This window comes from Anser anser (genome assembly GCF_964211835.1).
Source record: "Anser anser genome assembly, chromosome: 10".
Classification (NCBI taxonomy): domain Eukaryota; kingdom Metazoa; phylum Chordata; class Aves; order Anseriformes; family Anatidae; genus Anser; species Anser anser.
In genome coordinates this window covers 10256720-10271684 of record NC_139730.1, presented here as the reverse complement: position 1 = coordinate 10271684, position 14965 = coordinate 10256720, and the positions used below count along the sequence as shown (strand labels likewise).

The 14965-nt window shown below is 39.6% G+C and overlaps 1 protein-coding gene across 4 annotated transcripts in view; it reads right to left on the bottom strand.

The window, feature by feature from the left end:
• Positions 1 to 14965, bottom strand: part of BNC1 (basonuclin zinc finger protein 1) — an 81273-nt gene that overhangs the window by 24871 nt on the left and 41437 nt on the right. Inside the window, exon 1 of one of the 4 annotated variants that reach the window (XM_083850673.1) lies at positions 851 to 1008. The exons of 2 other annotated variants lie outside the window; for them this stretch is intronic. Coding sequence is in view for 1 of the 2 variants with exons in the window: in XM_083850669.1 (XP_083706795.1) it covers positions 571 to 579 (9 nt within the window). In the remaining variant the exon portion in view is untranslated. Of the gene's footprint in view, positions 1 to 570; positions 792 to 850; positions 1009 to 14965 lie in introns of those variants that run through there. One more of the 4 variants, XM_083850669.1, reaches the window with a different exon arrangement.

Here is a 14965-nt window from a genome sequence, read left to right as displayed (position 1 = left end):
ACATTAGATTCCACTTTAGTGGTAATTTCAAAAGAACTTCGTACTGAAATTATATTGTTGTCTGCTCTTCAGTGCATTTATACGTCATAATAATGATAATGTATCTGCTTAAAGCACTTCAGTCAGAACACATCTGAGTCACAAATCACAGATTTTATTGTTATTAATGTATATCGAGGACTTCTACAATTAAACATTGTCAAGTATTTATGATTTACATGCTACTACTTCAATTGGAAAACAATTATACAAGTGATGGCTCTGCTTATTATAATCAGCCTGCAATTCTGCATTACTTACTGTAGAATAGAAAAGTCATACAGTTGTTTACAGTGCACAGCAGAAAGAAAAGCAGGATTTCTTTAATATAAAGTAGTTTTCTACTTTCACAGTATCTTTTAGTAATTAAGAAATGGAGAGTACATTTTCACTACAGCTTTCATCTCCATTGTTCATTACCCAAAACAACACCATTACAAGAATTTTTATATCTCCACAGTGCATAACCACAAGTAAAAGTTGCACAGTAAAAACACACATTCATATATAACTGCAAAGAACTTTCCTTACCTCAGACATTCTTACTGTGCTTATGTTTCCAGAGCTATAAAACAGTTTCCCATTCCCTCAGTGAGTTGTACAAAGAAGTACTGGAAACACTCCTGTCTGTACAAGTACTAAGGCAGAACCATCACACGCCTCTTTACTCTTGTCTGACTCTGAGCACCTCAAGGTCTGATGTATGCTCAGGCTGTGCACAGGGGAGTGAAATAGGATCCTCCCCCTTGGTGTTCTCCAGACCTACAGTACGAAGTTGTGTCTGCCTCTCACCTCTGCAGCCAGCTCTCACCTCGCTGCCCCGGAGTGCTGTGCTCCAGCATGCTCCTCCAGTCGCAGGGCAGTCCCCTCACAGCTGGCTCGAAGAGGGCATGACACTCATCTTTCACAGAGATTTGATCAAAAGGAGTCACGGAGGCTTGAGGCACTCCTAATGCAGTGCGAGGAGATTCTACCTCTGCTCTGGCAGCCTAAGTAATGCATTAAATCAATGCAGCTGACCTAAGGCCTATTACATTTTTTTTTTCCAAGAGTGTACAACTATCTGCAAATAAGCTACGAGGTACTTACGATTAAAATTACTTATTTTTAGTGTCGGAGTGTTGTTTTGCAAATTGCAGCTGACGATTTTTTTTTTCCTTTCTTTTTAAACATTTGCAAGTTTTAAAGGTTCATTGAGTGGGGCACGTATTTTTTAAAGTTAAAACATTTCCCCCTATCAACTTACTTTTGCGTTAAGGCTGAATTTTATTTTTTTTTATGAAGTTGAAGCTTCCTATTAACAGAAGTACAGGCCATAAAGACAGGAGAAGAATTACTTTCCAGTAATTGGGCCAAAATCTGTTTTGAGTTATTCAGGTGTTGGGTTGCATTCATGAGTTAGAACAGGATTTTTGTCATAGTCATCTCTCACCTATTTAAAAAACAAAACAAAACCACGAAGAAAACACTTCTCCCTGCTCTAGTTTTGCCTCCTATGTATTATTTCTTGGCACTCTCCTCAGCCAGGCACACACCGTGCTACGCCCAGAAACACACATGAATAAGTCTCACTGGACTCAGTGGGAATCCTTTTAGGAACATACCAGGACAGTGTTTGACCAGATGAATACCTGTAATCCCATAGGGAAGGCAGCAGGAAATAAGATGGCTGTAGGGAGAAGACAGCTAACGTAACGAATAATTGTTGGGCAATTTGTCCTCTAATCCTATTTATTATTTGCTAGATATATGCACAATGCTTAAGGAGAGAACCTAATTTACAGTTTACTAAATACTGGAGTAAAGACAATGTCAGCTCCACCACAGTGACTGGAAGCAGGCCAGATAAAGCCAGTTTTAAAGCCAATACCAGAATCTGGGCCCACAGAGCACAACACGAAGCATACGCTTTCCCTGAATCCATAGGTTTCTCCACCGTATACCTTATATCTCCCACTGAACTACTTACAAAGACCGAGAAAAAGAGAGGGGGATTTAGTTTCACAGTATGGCCTGCCAGGTATTTCTGCCAGAAAAACACTGAAGTGTGCGAAGAGAGCCACCGATAGGTCCTCCCCTGGCAGAGCTCAGCCCAGGGCCACCTCTACCGGCGCTGGGCTCTGCCAAGGATGCCAGAGCACTTCCACACACATCATCGGCGGTCTTGTGAGCTGTAGGACGAAGCATCCACAAAATCACAGCCACGTGACGCTATTTGAGCTGATTCTTAGGAGCGGTTTTAAAAGCCTATGCTTTGTAGTGAGGGGAAACCCGAACTGCCCTCTCGTGATGATAACTCAAAGCCAAAGGCACATCTTGTTACTAAAATTGTATTTCCTTCTTAATGAAACAAACAGCAGTGTAGCTAAGGAGTCTACCTGATTGAGAATTCTCCAACAAAGAGTGGCTTAAGATTCCACAAACCGCCAGAAGGTCTGAATTTACTTCAAAATGATAAGTGACTAAAAGTCAGCTGTGTGGAGAGCTGTTCTCCCCTCCAGCCAGTTCCCAGGAAAAACCTATTTACTAGCTATCTGCCATTTGCCTGGAAGATGATAATTCATATTAAATGGGCTAACTATCCACAGCAAACAATTTAAGACCAATTGACTTTTTTCTTAATTAATTATCTACTAACAGTCTCTTAAGCATTATTTTCATTGTTCAAGCTTTTTCAATGAATATTTTATGGGAACATATTCCAATTTTGCTCTTTTTCAACTATTCACTGTTACTGATTAGCAGTTTTTCAGCTTTTTACTACCTGTGCTCCATTCAGTAAAATCCAATGATCTCTAGCATAATGTGACATGTTTGAGACAATTTGTATTTACAGGTCAGCTTTTAAAGAAATACTAGCACGCTAACAGTGTTTGCAGTAATTTCAGCTAATTCATAGTTGAAGCTTGCTTGTATAGAACAAATTATCAAGATGTATCTTGAAGAATGACCAAAATGGAAACCAGACAGTGACTCCCATAACTCCTCTTCCAGCAGTGAAATTTAATGGAAAAATAGCTTCTTGTGTAAAAAATAAGCTTCAGGACAGAGCCCCAGGCTTGAGCCAAAGGTCTTGGGTTCAGTCTGCCATCAAAGTGCTATTTGTATTGTTGGGCAAGTTATTGCAATTTTTGCAATTCTGATTTTTTTTTTTTAAATGCATTTGAGTTGTAAGCTCCTTGAGGAAACCAAGGCATCTACCTCTGTTCTCAGGGACACTGTTGAGGGCAAAGGAAAAGGTTTCCCAGGTCTGAAATCCATGGAAGTCCAAATGTAAACACCTAGAATCACGGCATAACAAGGCAGCCCAAGGAAAGCTGCTTTCTCTCCCTATCTGCCCCAGCCTGTCTCTCCTTTGCCATGTCTCAGCCTGTGTTCACAGCAGCACGAACATCTGAGGACGTAGGGCAGATTGTGAAGTGCTAAAACTCCTTCACCAAATTCCAGAGTACTCACAGTTTTGAGAAGAGCTCCAACACATGGAACTGGTTACAGACAGAAAGCTGCTGCTCTTACCTGATTTTATTATCTAGCATTTTTTAAAAAAATAGGTATTAATCATAGGGAATCGCTACAATTGAGATTGTGTGATGTAGCACAAAAGTGCAATGTCATCCCCAGAAAAACGTTTCTCTTGGCTTTTGTCAATCATGATTTGGTGGCTGATTCCAAAAAGAAAAAAAATATAAGGTAATTTAAAGAAGATCATCAACAAACTACTCAAGCACAATCTAAATGTTAGGAGTAGGTTTGGTCTTTGCTGCTGTGTGCTCTATGCAAAGGGGCACCTAACTTCCCCAAGCACATGCTGTCTGTGTCAAATTCTTTCTAACAGAGTTAGCTGCAAAATGGCATTAACCTCTGTGTCCTGCCTGCTTAGCCTAAATTCCAAACACGTAATACACTATGTCCCTCTTCCTTAAATCAGTGCTGGCAAAGATCTCCACGCTAATTTAATGGTCTGCTCACTTATTGCCTTGGAGAGAGGTGCGGATTAAGCATTTCACCTTACAAAAGACATGTGAACTAATGGTCTGCCCCATGATCGTACAGATGGGCAGTGGGGCACCTTTCAGCAAGGAAAGCCACCAGGAACAAGAATTACACACTTGTCCAGAGCTGAAGGGACCCAAGAGTTTGGGGAGGTGGGAGGGAAAGAGGAAAAAGACCTTGAAAATGAAGAGAGCTGTGGTCCTGTCAGCAGGACATAAGCATACTTGCAGGCCTGGGTATCAAATGACTTGCAAGCCCAGTAGTTTCAAAATTTAATGAACTTTTCATTATGAAGATAAAAATAGTTTTAAACTCTGTGTACTGTTTTTTTTTAAGCACTTGTCAACTACAAAAAGGCCAGCTTAAGCCATAGAGTATGTAAGAAGCTTTCTCAAGGTGTGTGGAAGGTCTCGGTATGGCACTCCAGTTCTCATCTAAGCAACAGAGAAACCCAAACCAAGGTAGGCTGATTTTGTAAGGTGGCCCAAGCAGATAATACTGAGCTATGGAGTACAAAACTGTTTTCCATTAACAGTTTAATCTGAGTTTAAATCTTGATCCCTATTTTGCTATTTATATCTCCTTTAGTGTAATTAGATAAAAAGAAAATATGCAGTTTATTTAATACTATTTACATTTGTACCTCTGCTTCAGCGCTACTTTTTCCTCTAACTGTTCACTGCATTACTTTCCTTTGTTAGCTCAAAATAGCTCAAGACGCTAAAATTTGAAGTAAGTCTTATTATAGATCCAGAAAGAAACCAACACCATCTCATACCACTGATCCATCCCCTCTCCATAGAAAGTCACCAGAATCAAGAAAACCTGCAATTAAGTTGCGAAATAGCTACCTGAACAGAAAGTTTCTTTTCATCTTTTATTAAATATTGCTTTATGTCAAAATGTATTTCTTTCTGAAAAAATTGATAATAGATTCTGTAAGTTTGCCATCTAACAGGTGTGTGGGTTTTTTTTGTTTTGTTTTGTTTTTTTTAAGGTTACATAGTTACATCCATTTTTAAGGCCCAGTTCCCTGCAGGAATGGTACCATAATTATACAACATGGCTTAATTATGCACTGCACAGAAAGAGCTTTTCAATACTGGTGTTAAAACATGTTGCTTGAAAACGTGAAATACAATAAACCAACAGACATGGCTTGACTTCTCTGTGCTAATCACTACATTTGTTCATGTCATATCTTATTAATCTCTTTGCTAATCGAGGTGGTCCTACTGCTGATCTTCCTAGCAAAGCCTTCCCCTGCTTCCAGTGATTTTTGCAATTGTGTATTTTCATTCTCCTGTTCTCATTCCTCATTTTGGCTAATTTTTTTTGTAGATGTCATAAGATCACCTGAAGGAATATGCTGTCCCATTTGACTTTTTGAGAGCATTAACATACTTTAACATTACTCTGTTATATTCTTTTGCTTTCTACCATTTTAGTTTCCTCCGTTTAATGCAGCTTTATACTAAGCAAGAGACACACAATTAGCAAGTACTTGGTGACAAACATAAATACAACATTTTCTCTTTTCTAATGAAAGCAATAGAGTTAATCCGTTGCTCACATATACCATACAGATGAGTTCATCCAATTTTCTGATAACTGGGGCTTTCTGTTGAATGCTTACAATTTCATTCCAGGACTTGACAGCATTTACGAAAACTCCAGATTACTTCTTTCCAGCATGCTCTACTTTGCATTTTTCAGCAGTTTTATCTGCTCTTCAGGTAGGTTTATTAGATCTTTTTGGAGAGCTTTACAATTCAGAGTCTTAATGACTCTAAAACATGTATCTTCTCTGTAAGCAGCATTCTTTCTGTACTCTCTCCAACCTCCCCAGATTTTTAATAAACACCATCTGACCCACTGTGAAGCCTGGAGCACCCAGCTTAACTATTAGCCATTTGCAAACTCACTGGCTGTTCCTATTCTTTGTTCTCTGTCTTTTTGCCAGTTTAAAATGTTAAAATAAACACATTACCTTTCACCTTCTTGCCTAGTAGGTGCTTTCTATGCTTGGATTTCAGTATGTACAACCAGAGAGTACAGGAAAAGAAATCACAGAGAGCTTACATAACGACATTATCTTCTTTAAAATGTTTTATGAAGCAATGTCCATAGAATTCAAACTTCAAGGAGGGACAGGCTTCAAATCCAAATCTGTATTTGGAACTAAAGCTTGCAAATAGGCCAAAAAAGCATCAACTTTGCAGTTGTCTAGCCCCTAGAAATATACCTAGTTAAAAACACAGAAATATAAATGTTATATATATATATATATATATGCAGTGAATATCAAGACTGGAAAAGTTGTTACGAAAATATGAATTGTATCACATCACTGTTCAAAGTAAGTATATTTTAACTGACCTGCCTGAATCAGAACAACTTTAGACATACACTTACAGACTTTTCTTAGCTCTCTCCTTCCATTTCCCCCTAACCCCTGGGCTGTTAGAAAGAAAATTGGCTTACCCACTGATTCTTTCTTTCTCCATTTCTAAGTTCTTGAACTGCAAAGAAGTATGCAGCTTCTGTCTAAAAGGCTGGCGAAAAGATGTATCACCTTATCATACATACGACATGTCTACCCAACCAGAGAGAGCGCTCTAAGGAAAGGATGCAGCGTGGATGAGATACCCAAGTGTTCTTGGCAGCTCTGTCCACCCTTTGTATGGTCAGTCTGGTTTGGGGTGGGCTGCACAAAGGTGCTAGAGGAGAATATGAACCTGCAAACCTTCGGGCTAGATAAGAAAGGTGTTATCAAGCAAAATGCAATTTTCAAATCATATCTAACAGCCAAACATTAATGGGAGCTGAAGTCTTTCAGTGTCAGGGATTAAGGTGGGAGCTGTACTGGCTACGCATTTTCCTTTCTGCACAATTCTAGCGATTGCCCTCTCATCTTGTAAGTCTTGTGAGGAGCATAAAACATTTAATTGCTAACTCTGTTATTAAGGAATCTACTTTGTCAGACTGCAGCCTCTAACAACGTTAAGTCTCTTAGAGCAAATCAGTTTTGATACTGATGTTTCTCAGAGGTGCAGCATTTAATCCTCAAATTACAACACAAGTTTTAACAGGCAGATTCTGTCTGTCACCGAGATTTAGTAATTAACAACAAAAAAATATCCAACCCCCTTCCTAGCATTAATGGTTTATCAAAAGAATACCAGTAATTTCACTTAAGATATAGTGATGATCCAGGCAGAAATACAATGGGGAGAAAGACTTGTTTATGCTATCTGATTTAAAGTGCCTAGACAGAATTCCAGAGACTTTGTGTTGTCATAAAAGGAATAGTCAGTAACCATGTTTGTGCCCCCAGGCCAAAGGGTGTGACATTGGGCCAGAGGTGTGTCAAAGTCAGAAGAAAATGTCTGCCATAAAACTGGGAGCAACTCATATTCACATGGTTAAAGAAAAGGAGAGCCAGCAGTATGATACCTGAAACATTAATACCGTTGTTCCCCCCCCCCCCCCCCCCCCCCCCAAAAAGGTGATAGAGTCCTACCAATACAGGAGACACTTCACCTACAGTACTGAGCTTTGTATTTATTTTCACAACCTCCAGCATTTTTCTTCCTTTTTTTCCCCCCCTCCCTTGTTCTTTAATACCAGGTAGTGGTTTTCAACCGTTTAAACCATGGCATATAATAACCGATGAGTAACATAGCAGTAATACCAGTGGTGGCAATTTTACTTTGTTTCATGGGAGTGTCAGAGTATTACAGAGATGACTAGGATGTGTCTCAGTGGCAGTCTGATAAAATGAAAGATGATTTTTCCCTGCCCACAAGTTTTGCCAAGTTTAAACCATAAACATCATAAAGGTTATAGGACATTTTTTTTTCCAGGCAATGAAATAAAAAGCAAATATTCTACGTTTTCAAATTAATTTCTGAAAGAAGAACTATTGCAAAAAATTACTATAGCTTACCTGCAGAAGATTTTTTTTCTCTAAACTCATAACGTACACATTTCTGGACAAACTGTTGAGTTTAACAACCATGCCTGAAGTACTGTTACCACTAGAATAATCAGAGTTCATTATGGATGCTTATTTACCAGCTCTCCGATGCTGATGAAGACTTATCTTACAAATTTATGCTTTAGCCAAAACTTTTGTTCTCACTTATCTTTTTGATTTTAGATCACCTTCTTATTGAATAGGAAGAAAAAATTTAGTTTCTATTTTTACAATGACATTCCATGAAACCTCCTTGAAATGGTCACCCACCTTCCACCTAGTAGGTTTCTTTAAAACTACCGATTTTATTAGCCTATTCCAGACATGTGCCTGCTCTTTTTATGTCTCAAATATGCGTTGAACTTCTGAAGTTTACCCAGTAGTAAAAGCAGAAGGTATAGCAACGTCCTGGAGAAGCATCTGACTACCCCCTTCAACCAGGATACCACATCAATACCGCGATGGTTTTCAGTGAGCTGTTTTTAATGGACAGCTCCCAGGTGACACCAGACACTGCTGCTGCAGCCGCCGCAATATCATACATCCTTGATTGAACTTTGATTAATTTTCCAGACTTTCAGAGCCTGTGGCAAAAGGATCCACAGCGGTAGCTGCAGCCATTAACTCCATCTTTTGCGATTTCTCCTTCTTCATTATGTTTGGGTCTTGATTGAACTTTGTTCCAAGTTAGTAGCTTTTGGCTATGGACAAGGGAGATAAGACTCTAGGAGTGCAGGAGGATAAGATGTGTAAAACTTACAGAGAAAGCTGTCCAGCTAGTTGGTGGTAGCTTTGGATATACCTTGACGATATGAGTGGTGTTAAAAAAAAAAGTTGGAATTCCAGCTAAAACCAGTCTAAATAAACAAGCAACCACTTCATACAGCCATATTCCAAATGTCTTCAACATTTGCCTGTGTGTAACAGATACTATTTTATTATGCTGGACAGATTCAAAGTTGCTGCATTCACACAATGAATAAAAATACCATTTCTGGGCAAAAACAGAACTTTACAGAAGGACTTGTTTAAAAATCCATGAATAATCCCAGTGGCTTCAAAAGATTATTTGCAGAGTGTGCCGCTAAATGACGTGAGCAACTATCCCACTATTTTTCTGCTCAATATGACAACTTTAGAGTGTATAGTCAACCTAGTGTTTGTTACATTATCTTATCCAAAAAAGCAGTTTATGAGCCGCTAGGACAGATCTTACATTTCTTATGAAAAACTAAACTTGACAATACTGAAAATGTTACACTGAAATTTTCCAAGCGATCCTTCAATATTTTCATTACCTTACTCTCTTCCTTATTTCTAGCCACAGGAAGGAAAAAAATCTGGATAGTTTAATATGTTAGTAAAGTGACATTTCAGTTCTAAGATTAATTCACAAAAAGAGCCAGTTTTTCCTTCTATTCTGTTCTGCCCCCCCCCCTTTTTTTTTTCAATTAATGCTTGAATCTGCCACTGTGATCCATCCTCAGACCAACCTACATCTAGTTTTGTTGCCAGCTGTTGATATTTGCCAATGGTGGTATATAGAATTGGTATGCAGAAGTGGCTGTAGTGATCTGTAGAGATTTTTGCCAGAACCTACAAATGCTGTGTAAAAGCCCCTTTCAGAGCTTGAAAACCGAAATTAACTGATGGGAAAAAATATTAAACTATTAAGGGTGATTCAAAATACACTATGAATCAAAGATATACATGATGTTTCCATAACACCTGACACAATGGGGCTCTGTCCCTACAAGAGGCCTCTGGGCATTTCTGTGATAAGCAATAATAGATTTGTCTCTGTGAAGCTATGAGTTATTGTGGCACCTCCGGTATAGGCAACCTTTGAAATAATTGAAAACCTGGAAATAAAAGCAACCTTTTAAAAATAAAACACATACATACGTACACACACACAAAAATAAATATAACTTTTCCTTGCTTTAACCTTTTTATTCATTGCCAAGAATAGCTGGCTGAGGAATCTGCATCTGCCACGAGCTCTCATTTATTTTCCGATGCCGCCTTGCCCCATTGCCCAGGCAGTCTCCGCAGTTTCCCTCCTCTCATCCCCTCACCACTTCGCCTTCCTCTGAACCTGAGGAGACAGAGCAGCCTTCCAGCACCGAGCCCGTCTCAGCTTACAGACACCCGGCTTTTCCAGCCCCTTGCCTCCTCCTGCCAATCCTTTCCCCACTGATCATTCTGACAGCAGACTGCTTACACAGAAAGCCAGAATCTCTCTGCTACCAGATATTTTTCATGCAACATTAAGAGCAGCATTTTATACTGGAAATTATTAGCTTAAATGTGTTCAGAATGGAACTCAACTCCTTGTCAGCTCAAGCTGTGTACATCTGGGTGATCCGGACACCAGACTTGGCTAAGGCGGCTAGGATGCTAATTTAGACTGCTAGCAAATTTGGGAACTAAATAAACTTCTGGGAATCTTTGAATGTTGCAACAGGTAGCAGCAATTCAAGAAGCAAAGTTGCTATGAATAAGTGTTGTGTTAGCTACAGAGTCCCTTGAATTTTAGCATCTATGCTACTGGAAATGCACTTGAACAAGCACCAGCCTATTTTAGGGTGACTTGAGCTGCCCTGTTAATAACTCAGAAGCACTGGACTGGTTACCAGGGCTTTCCCTCCATTAATATACTGGTTTAAAATAATAGGGGAGCATGCATAGCGTGAAAAATGGAAAAGAAGAAAAATGCTTCAAGACCAACCACTTTTTACAAGACACTTGGGGATTGCTTGGAGGAGCGCCAGGCCTGGAACAAGGTGCGAAATCATACAATTAAAAGAACTATGGCAGGTGTAAAACAGAAGTCTCTTATGAAGCAGTGGTTTAGGTATAATATCTGCAGGAAGCTGACTGCCAGACCGACACAGAAGGGATTGAAGAAGTAGGCCTGGCAGGATTACCACAAGGAAGTAATGAGCCTTCAGCTATACTAAAGACACACACAGCTTGTGCAATTTTTCACAAACCTCCTTTTCTCTTTTACGCTGTCCTTCTGTTAAAAATAAACCATACGGTAGTGGTAAGAAGGGCGTTTTGTCGCTCCCCACCTTAGGCCTTAGGCTCCTGTGGAGACGAGCCGAACGGTCACGGCCCTACCGGATGTAGCGATGGCTGGGCTGCAGCAGACTGCGCTGAAGCCGCATGAGGTTAATGGGAGTTGGAGATTAATTTTGATGCCTTTTTCAGTGCCTTGGACAGGTGGCCCCTCCTGCCGAGGGCCTCCATGAGCTAAAGGACTTTCTCCTGCCTTCGCATGGCCAACACAACTTGTGTTGCTGGCTTTGAGGGAGGCAGAATCAAGGCTACTGGCAGCAACTGTGAGACATTTTTATTAGCTCGGCCACATGCCTTGTTCCAAAGCCCCTGCCTTGTAATAATTTTTTCTGTATTAAACTCTTCATCCACATATGGCTCCACCATACTCAGCTTACCCAACAGATTAAGAGAATATTCTTTTTGAGCTGAAGATGCAGCATGGCATCCAGCTTGCGTGACTCTGTAGTAAAGGAGCACTACATCTCCACATCAATTAGACAAAAATCTGAATAGGGAAAAACCGCTAAGATTAACATAATCATTTAGTGCTAGCTTCTTTTGAAATTGTCCGTGCTGAAATGAGGTAGTGATACAGTCAGCACAATCTTTATTAAAAACTCTGTGACACCTTCAAACAGAAATGGAACATTTGCTGTGATCTTTACTTTTCTCTACAGTAGAGGAGGGCTATTAAGAAGGAAATGCCTTTTTGGACTCTGAATATATTTAAATCCTCATTGGTAAAAATCAGTTTAGTTCCAAGAAATGCAATTTATACTAGATCTGTAATAAATTCCATATACCTCTGAAGCCTTTCATTTCAAGTGATCTCAACACATTTTTTATTAAAAAACACCAATAAAACATTGCAACCCTCACTATATGCTTAGCATTATCTCCCTTTTACAAGCTGGTGGATTTGTGATTTACCCAAAGTTGTATAATAAATCTGTGACAGAGCCAGCCTGTCATTCAGCCCGTTCTGTGGCTTCATCCTCCTCCTAAGAATAGCATTTTCTCCTGACCACCATTTTAGCAAGCAAGCAACAATTGCTGTTTATAAACATTACAGAGTAGAGGCACAATCCCAGCCTTTACAAACACTTCCTCTATAGACTTAGAAAAAGATGTCTTTGTGCAGAACCATCATATTATACTGGCCAGCGAAGAGAAATAGCACAGCCTTTGCAATACATCTATTAAAAAAATTGGCTTCTTTAGAAAGCTCTAAAAACTCATTTCTAGCCTTAGAAATTGTGTATTCTGTTTATCAAGATATTTTCTCTGTACTCCAACCTACATTATCTGGGTAACATTCATTTTGTAGCATCAGCCTCACAGAATGTGAAATACTTGTTTACAGGGGAGGAGAGATGCAAGCTACTTTTATACATAGATTTTGTGATGTAAATAAGGGGTTGGAAAGTCACTCTGTGAAAACACCAGTATTCGGTGCTTCTTTAGGCTAATTAGTAACTCCTCTGCGCAGCCCAGCCATTAGCAGTGGAACATGCTGCTCGTTTTACTTCCCAATTAAAGCGTCGCATCGTGCCTAGCCAGTCACAATTACAAGAACTGGCACGAGGAGTCTAAGTAAACAACAGTTGTGATCAGGAGTATATCTCAGATACCTGCTTTATTACCTCACCAGTAAATAAGCACAGTTTGAAACGACAAGTGTTTCTCAAAGACTTGTACTTGGCAAACCTCAAGGTGACCAACTGTATCGGGGACTTGAAATTACCGCCTGGCCTCTTACCGTCGATTACAAGCTCTGAACACTCAGCTACCTTTGAAACATGGCTGAAAAATAACCGTGATGATAAAATAACAGTAATCTTGGGAAAAGACAGGCATTCACATTAAAAAGCAATTGCTCGTCCTCTCTGAAATCCCATGGTTCTTGACCAGAAGATGCAATACCACTAACACAGACGCCCAGGAACACCAAGAGGACACCAGACCAGCGCCCTGCTGTGATGCTTTAGGCAAAACCACACCCCTGACTGGTACTCTTGCCCGGCAGTCAGGGCTGCACAGTAGGAGCAATGTTTGCACTGATTTCTATTTAATTTGTAAGTATGTGTGTTGGTGCTTTTTTTTTTCCTCTTTTAATTTATTTCTACTTGAAGTTTATAAAGTTATTTTCTAAGTGAACTTAGGAAAAAAATAGCACAGTTCTTCACAATTTTACTTTTGCTCAAAGAGCTCAATCTGTGTCAAAAATATTTTATTTCAGATTTATGTTAAATTTAATAAGATTATTTTTATTTTCTTTTTTTTTTTGTTGAAGTGACTCATGTGTCACTTTTTAAATTTTGACCCCAGAAATGATCCAGATATTTGATGGCACTGAATCTGTAAAAAATACAAATGAACCAACGTCAAACTTGTGAGAGAAAGGGTTTCTCTTCCTACTAAAAATATTCGATTCTCTGGCTCCTCAGCCAACAAAACCCATAAGCCCCACAGTGGGGCAGGCAGATATTTCTGATTATATCTCATTTCAGCCACTGAGGAAAAGCATCACAGGGACATTTGAGGGGTCCTGCAGAGAACGACCAGGTGTACACACTGTCCTACCTTGCACTCAAATCCAGCTCTGGAGACCATCTCTAGACAAACATGTTCTCTTCCACAGCTCATCCCAATCCCTGTTTTCCATGATCATGCTGAACATGATCTCATTTACAAAAACACAAAAAAAAGGCAGTTTCAGTGATGTATACACCTTCCCACGTGAGAACTAAACGAAATCCATATGGGAACTAAACTGAGACCTATCAACTTTCACTTCTACATGGTGGAACACTTTCCAGTCATTATGGCTGAGGTTAAAGCAAGAAACAGTAATCCATCCTGTTTTAAAATTATCTGTACTATGTTTTGTGAAATTCATTCTGCTGTGCAATGATCTCATGTAGAAGAGTGATGAGCCACAGGTTAAGTTTTAAATGCCAACATTTTATCTCTGTGAGCAATGATGTTTTCTATTTGCAAAAGATGTATTTCATCTCTATGTACAGCAACACCAAAACGCTATTGGAACAAATGTCACATCTTTCTTTGTCCACTTATTACATAGCTATCCAAGTGATTTTAGGCACTTCTTTCAAATACACCTGGACTACCAATGATCTATTAAGAACAGGTGAGAACAACAGCAGGGTGAACTTGAAAGTGAAGCAGGGCAGGTTTTGGTGAACCATTAAATACCTTTGTGCTTATGCTCTCTCATTTTACCATCTGTAAAAAGCCAAGGACCTCGATTCTTGTAATCTCTGCATTTCACATTTCCATCGGTAATAATGCTAGGACACCAGATTTTTAAGGCTTGGAGACAACAATAACCGGCAGCAACTACAAAAGTACACTAGAAAAGAGACACAAAGAACTGAAAAAAAAAAAAAAGGAACTATACCAGTGATGTATTTGACTTGCAGGTTTCCTTTATTTATTTCAATTTTTGGAAGTTCACCTCCTGAACTGCATGCCTCTCAGCCAAAGTTCTTCGTTTTTATTTATGTGCTAGAACACACACATGCTCCCCTTTTAAAATGAATGGATCTGTTCCAAAGCAGACCCCTGGGCAACTGTTGGTACCCCAGAAAAGTCTGCTTCTGTCCGCACTGCAGTGTGTCAAGCCTGCTGGAAGGCACGGGCACACATTTTGATCTGCAGTGTCACATTAACAGGCAGATATCATCCATCCGTGGATCTATTCCTCAGTGCCTGACAAAGACAGGGGACTTGACAAAACCAGCTGACTGTGACTCATTTCAGATTCACTGGAAGAGACTGGGTTTTGGCTGGAGAAGTATTTGGAGGGCTGAGCAGGAGCAGTGCCTGCTCTGCTTTCGAGCTGACAGTTCTTGGCTTGTGGATTTA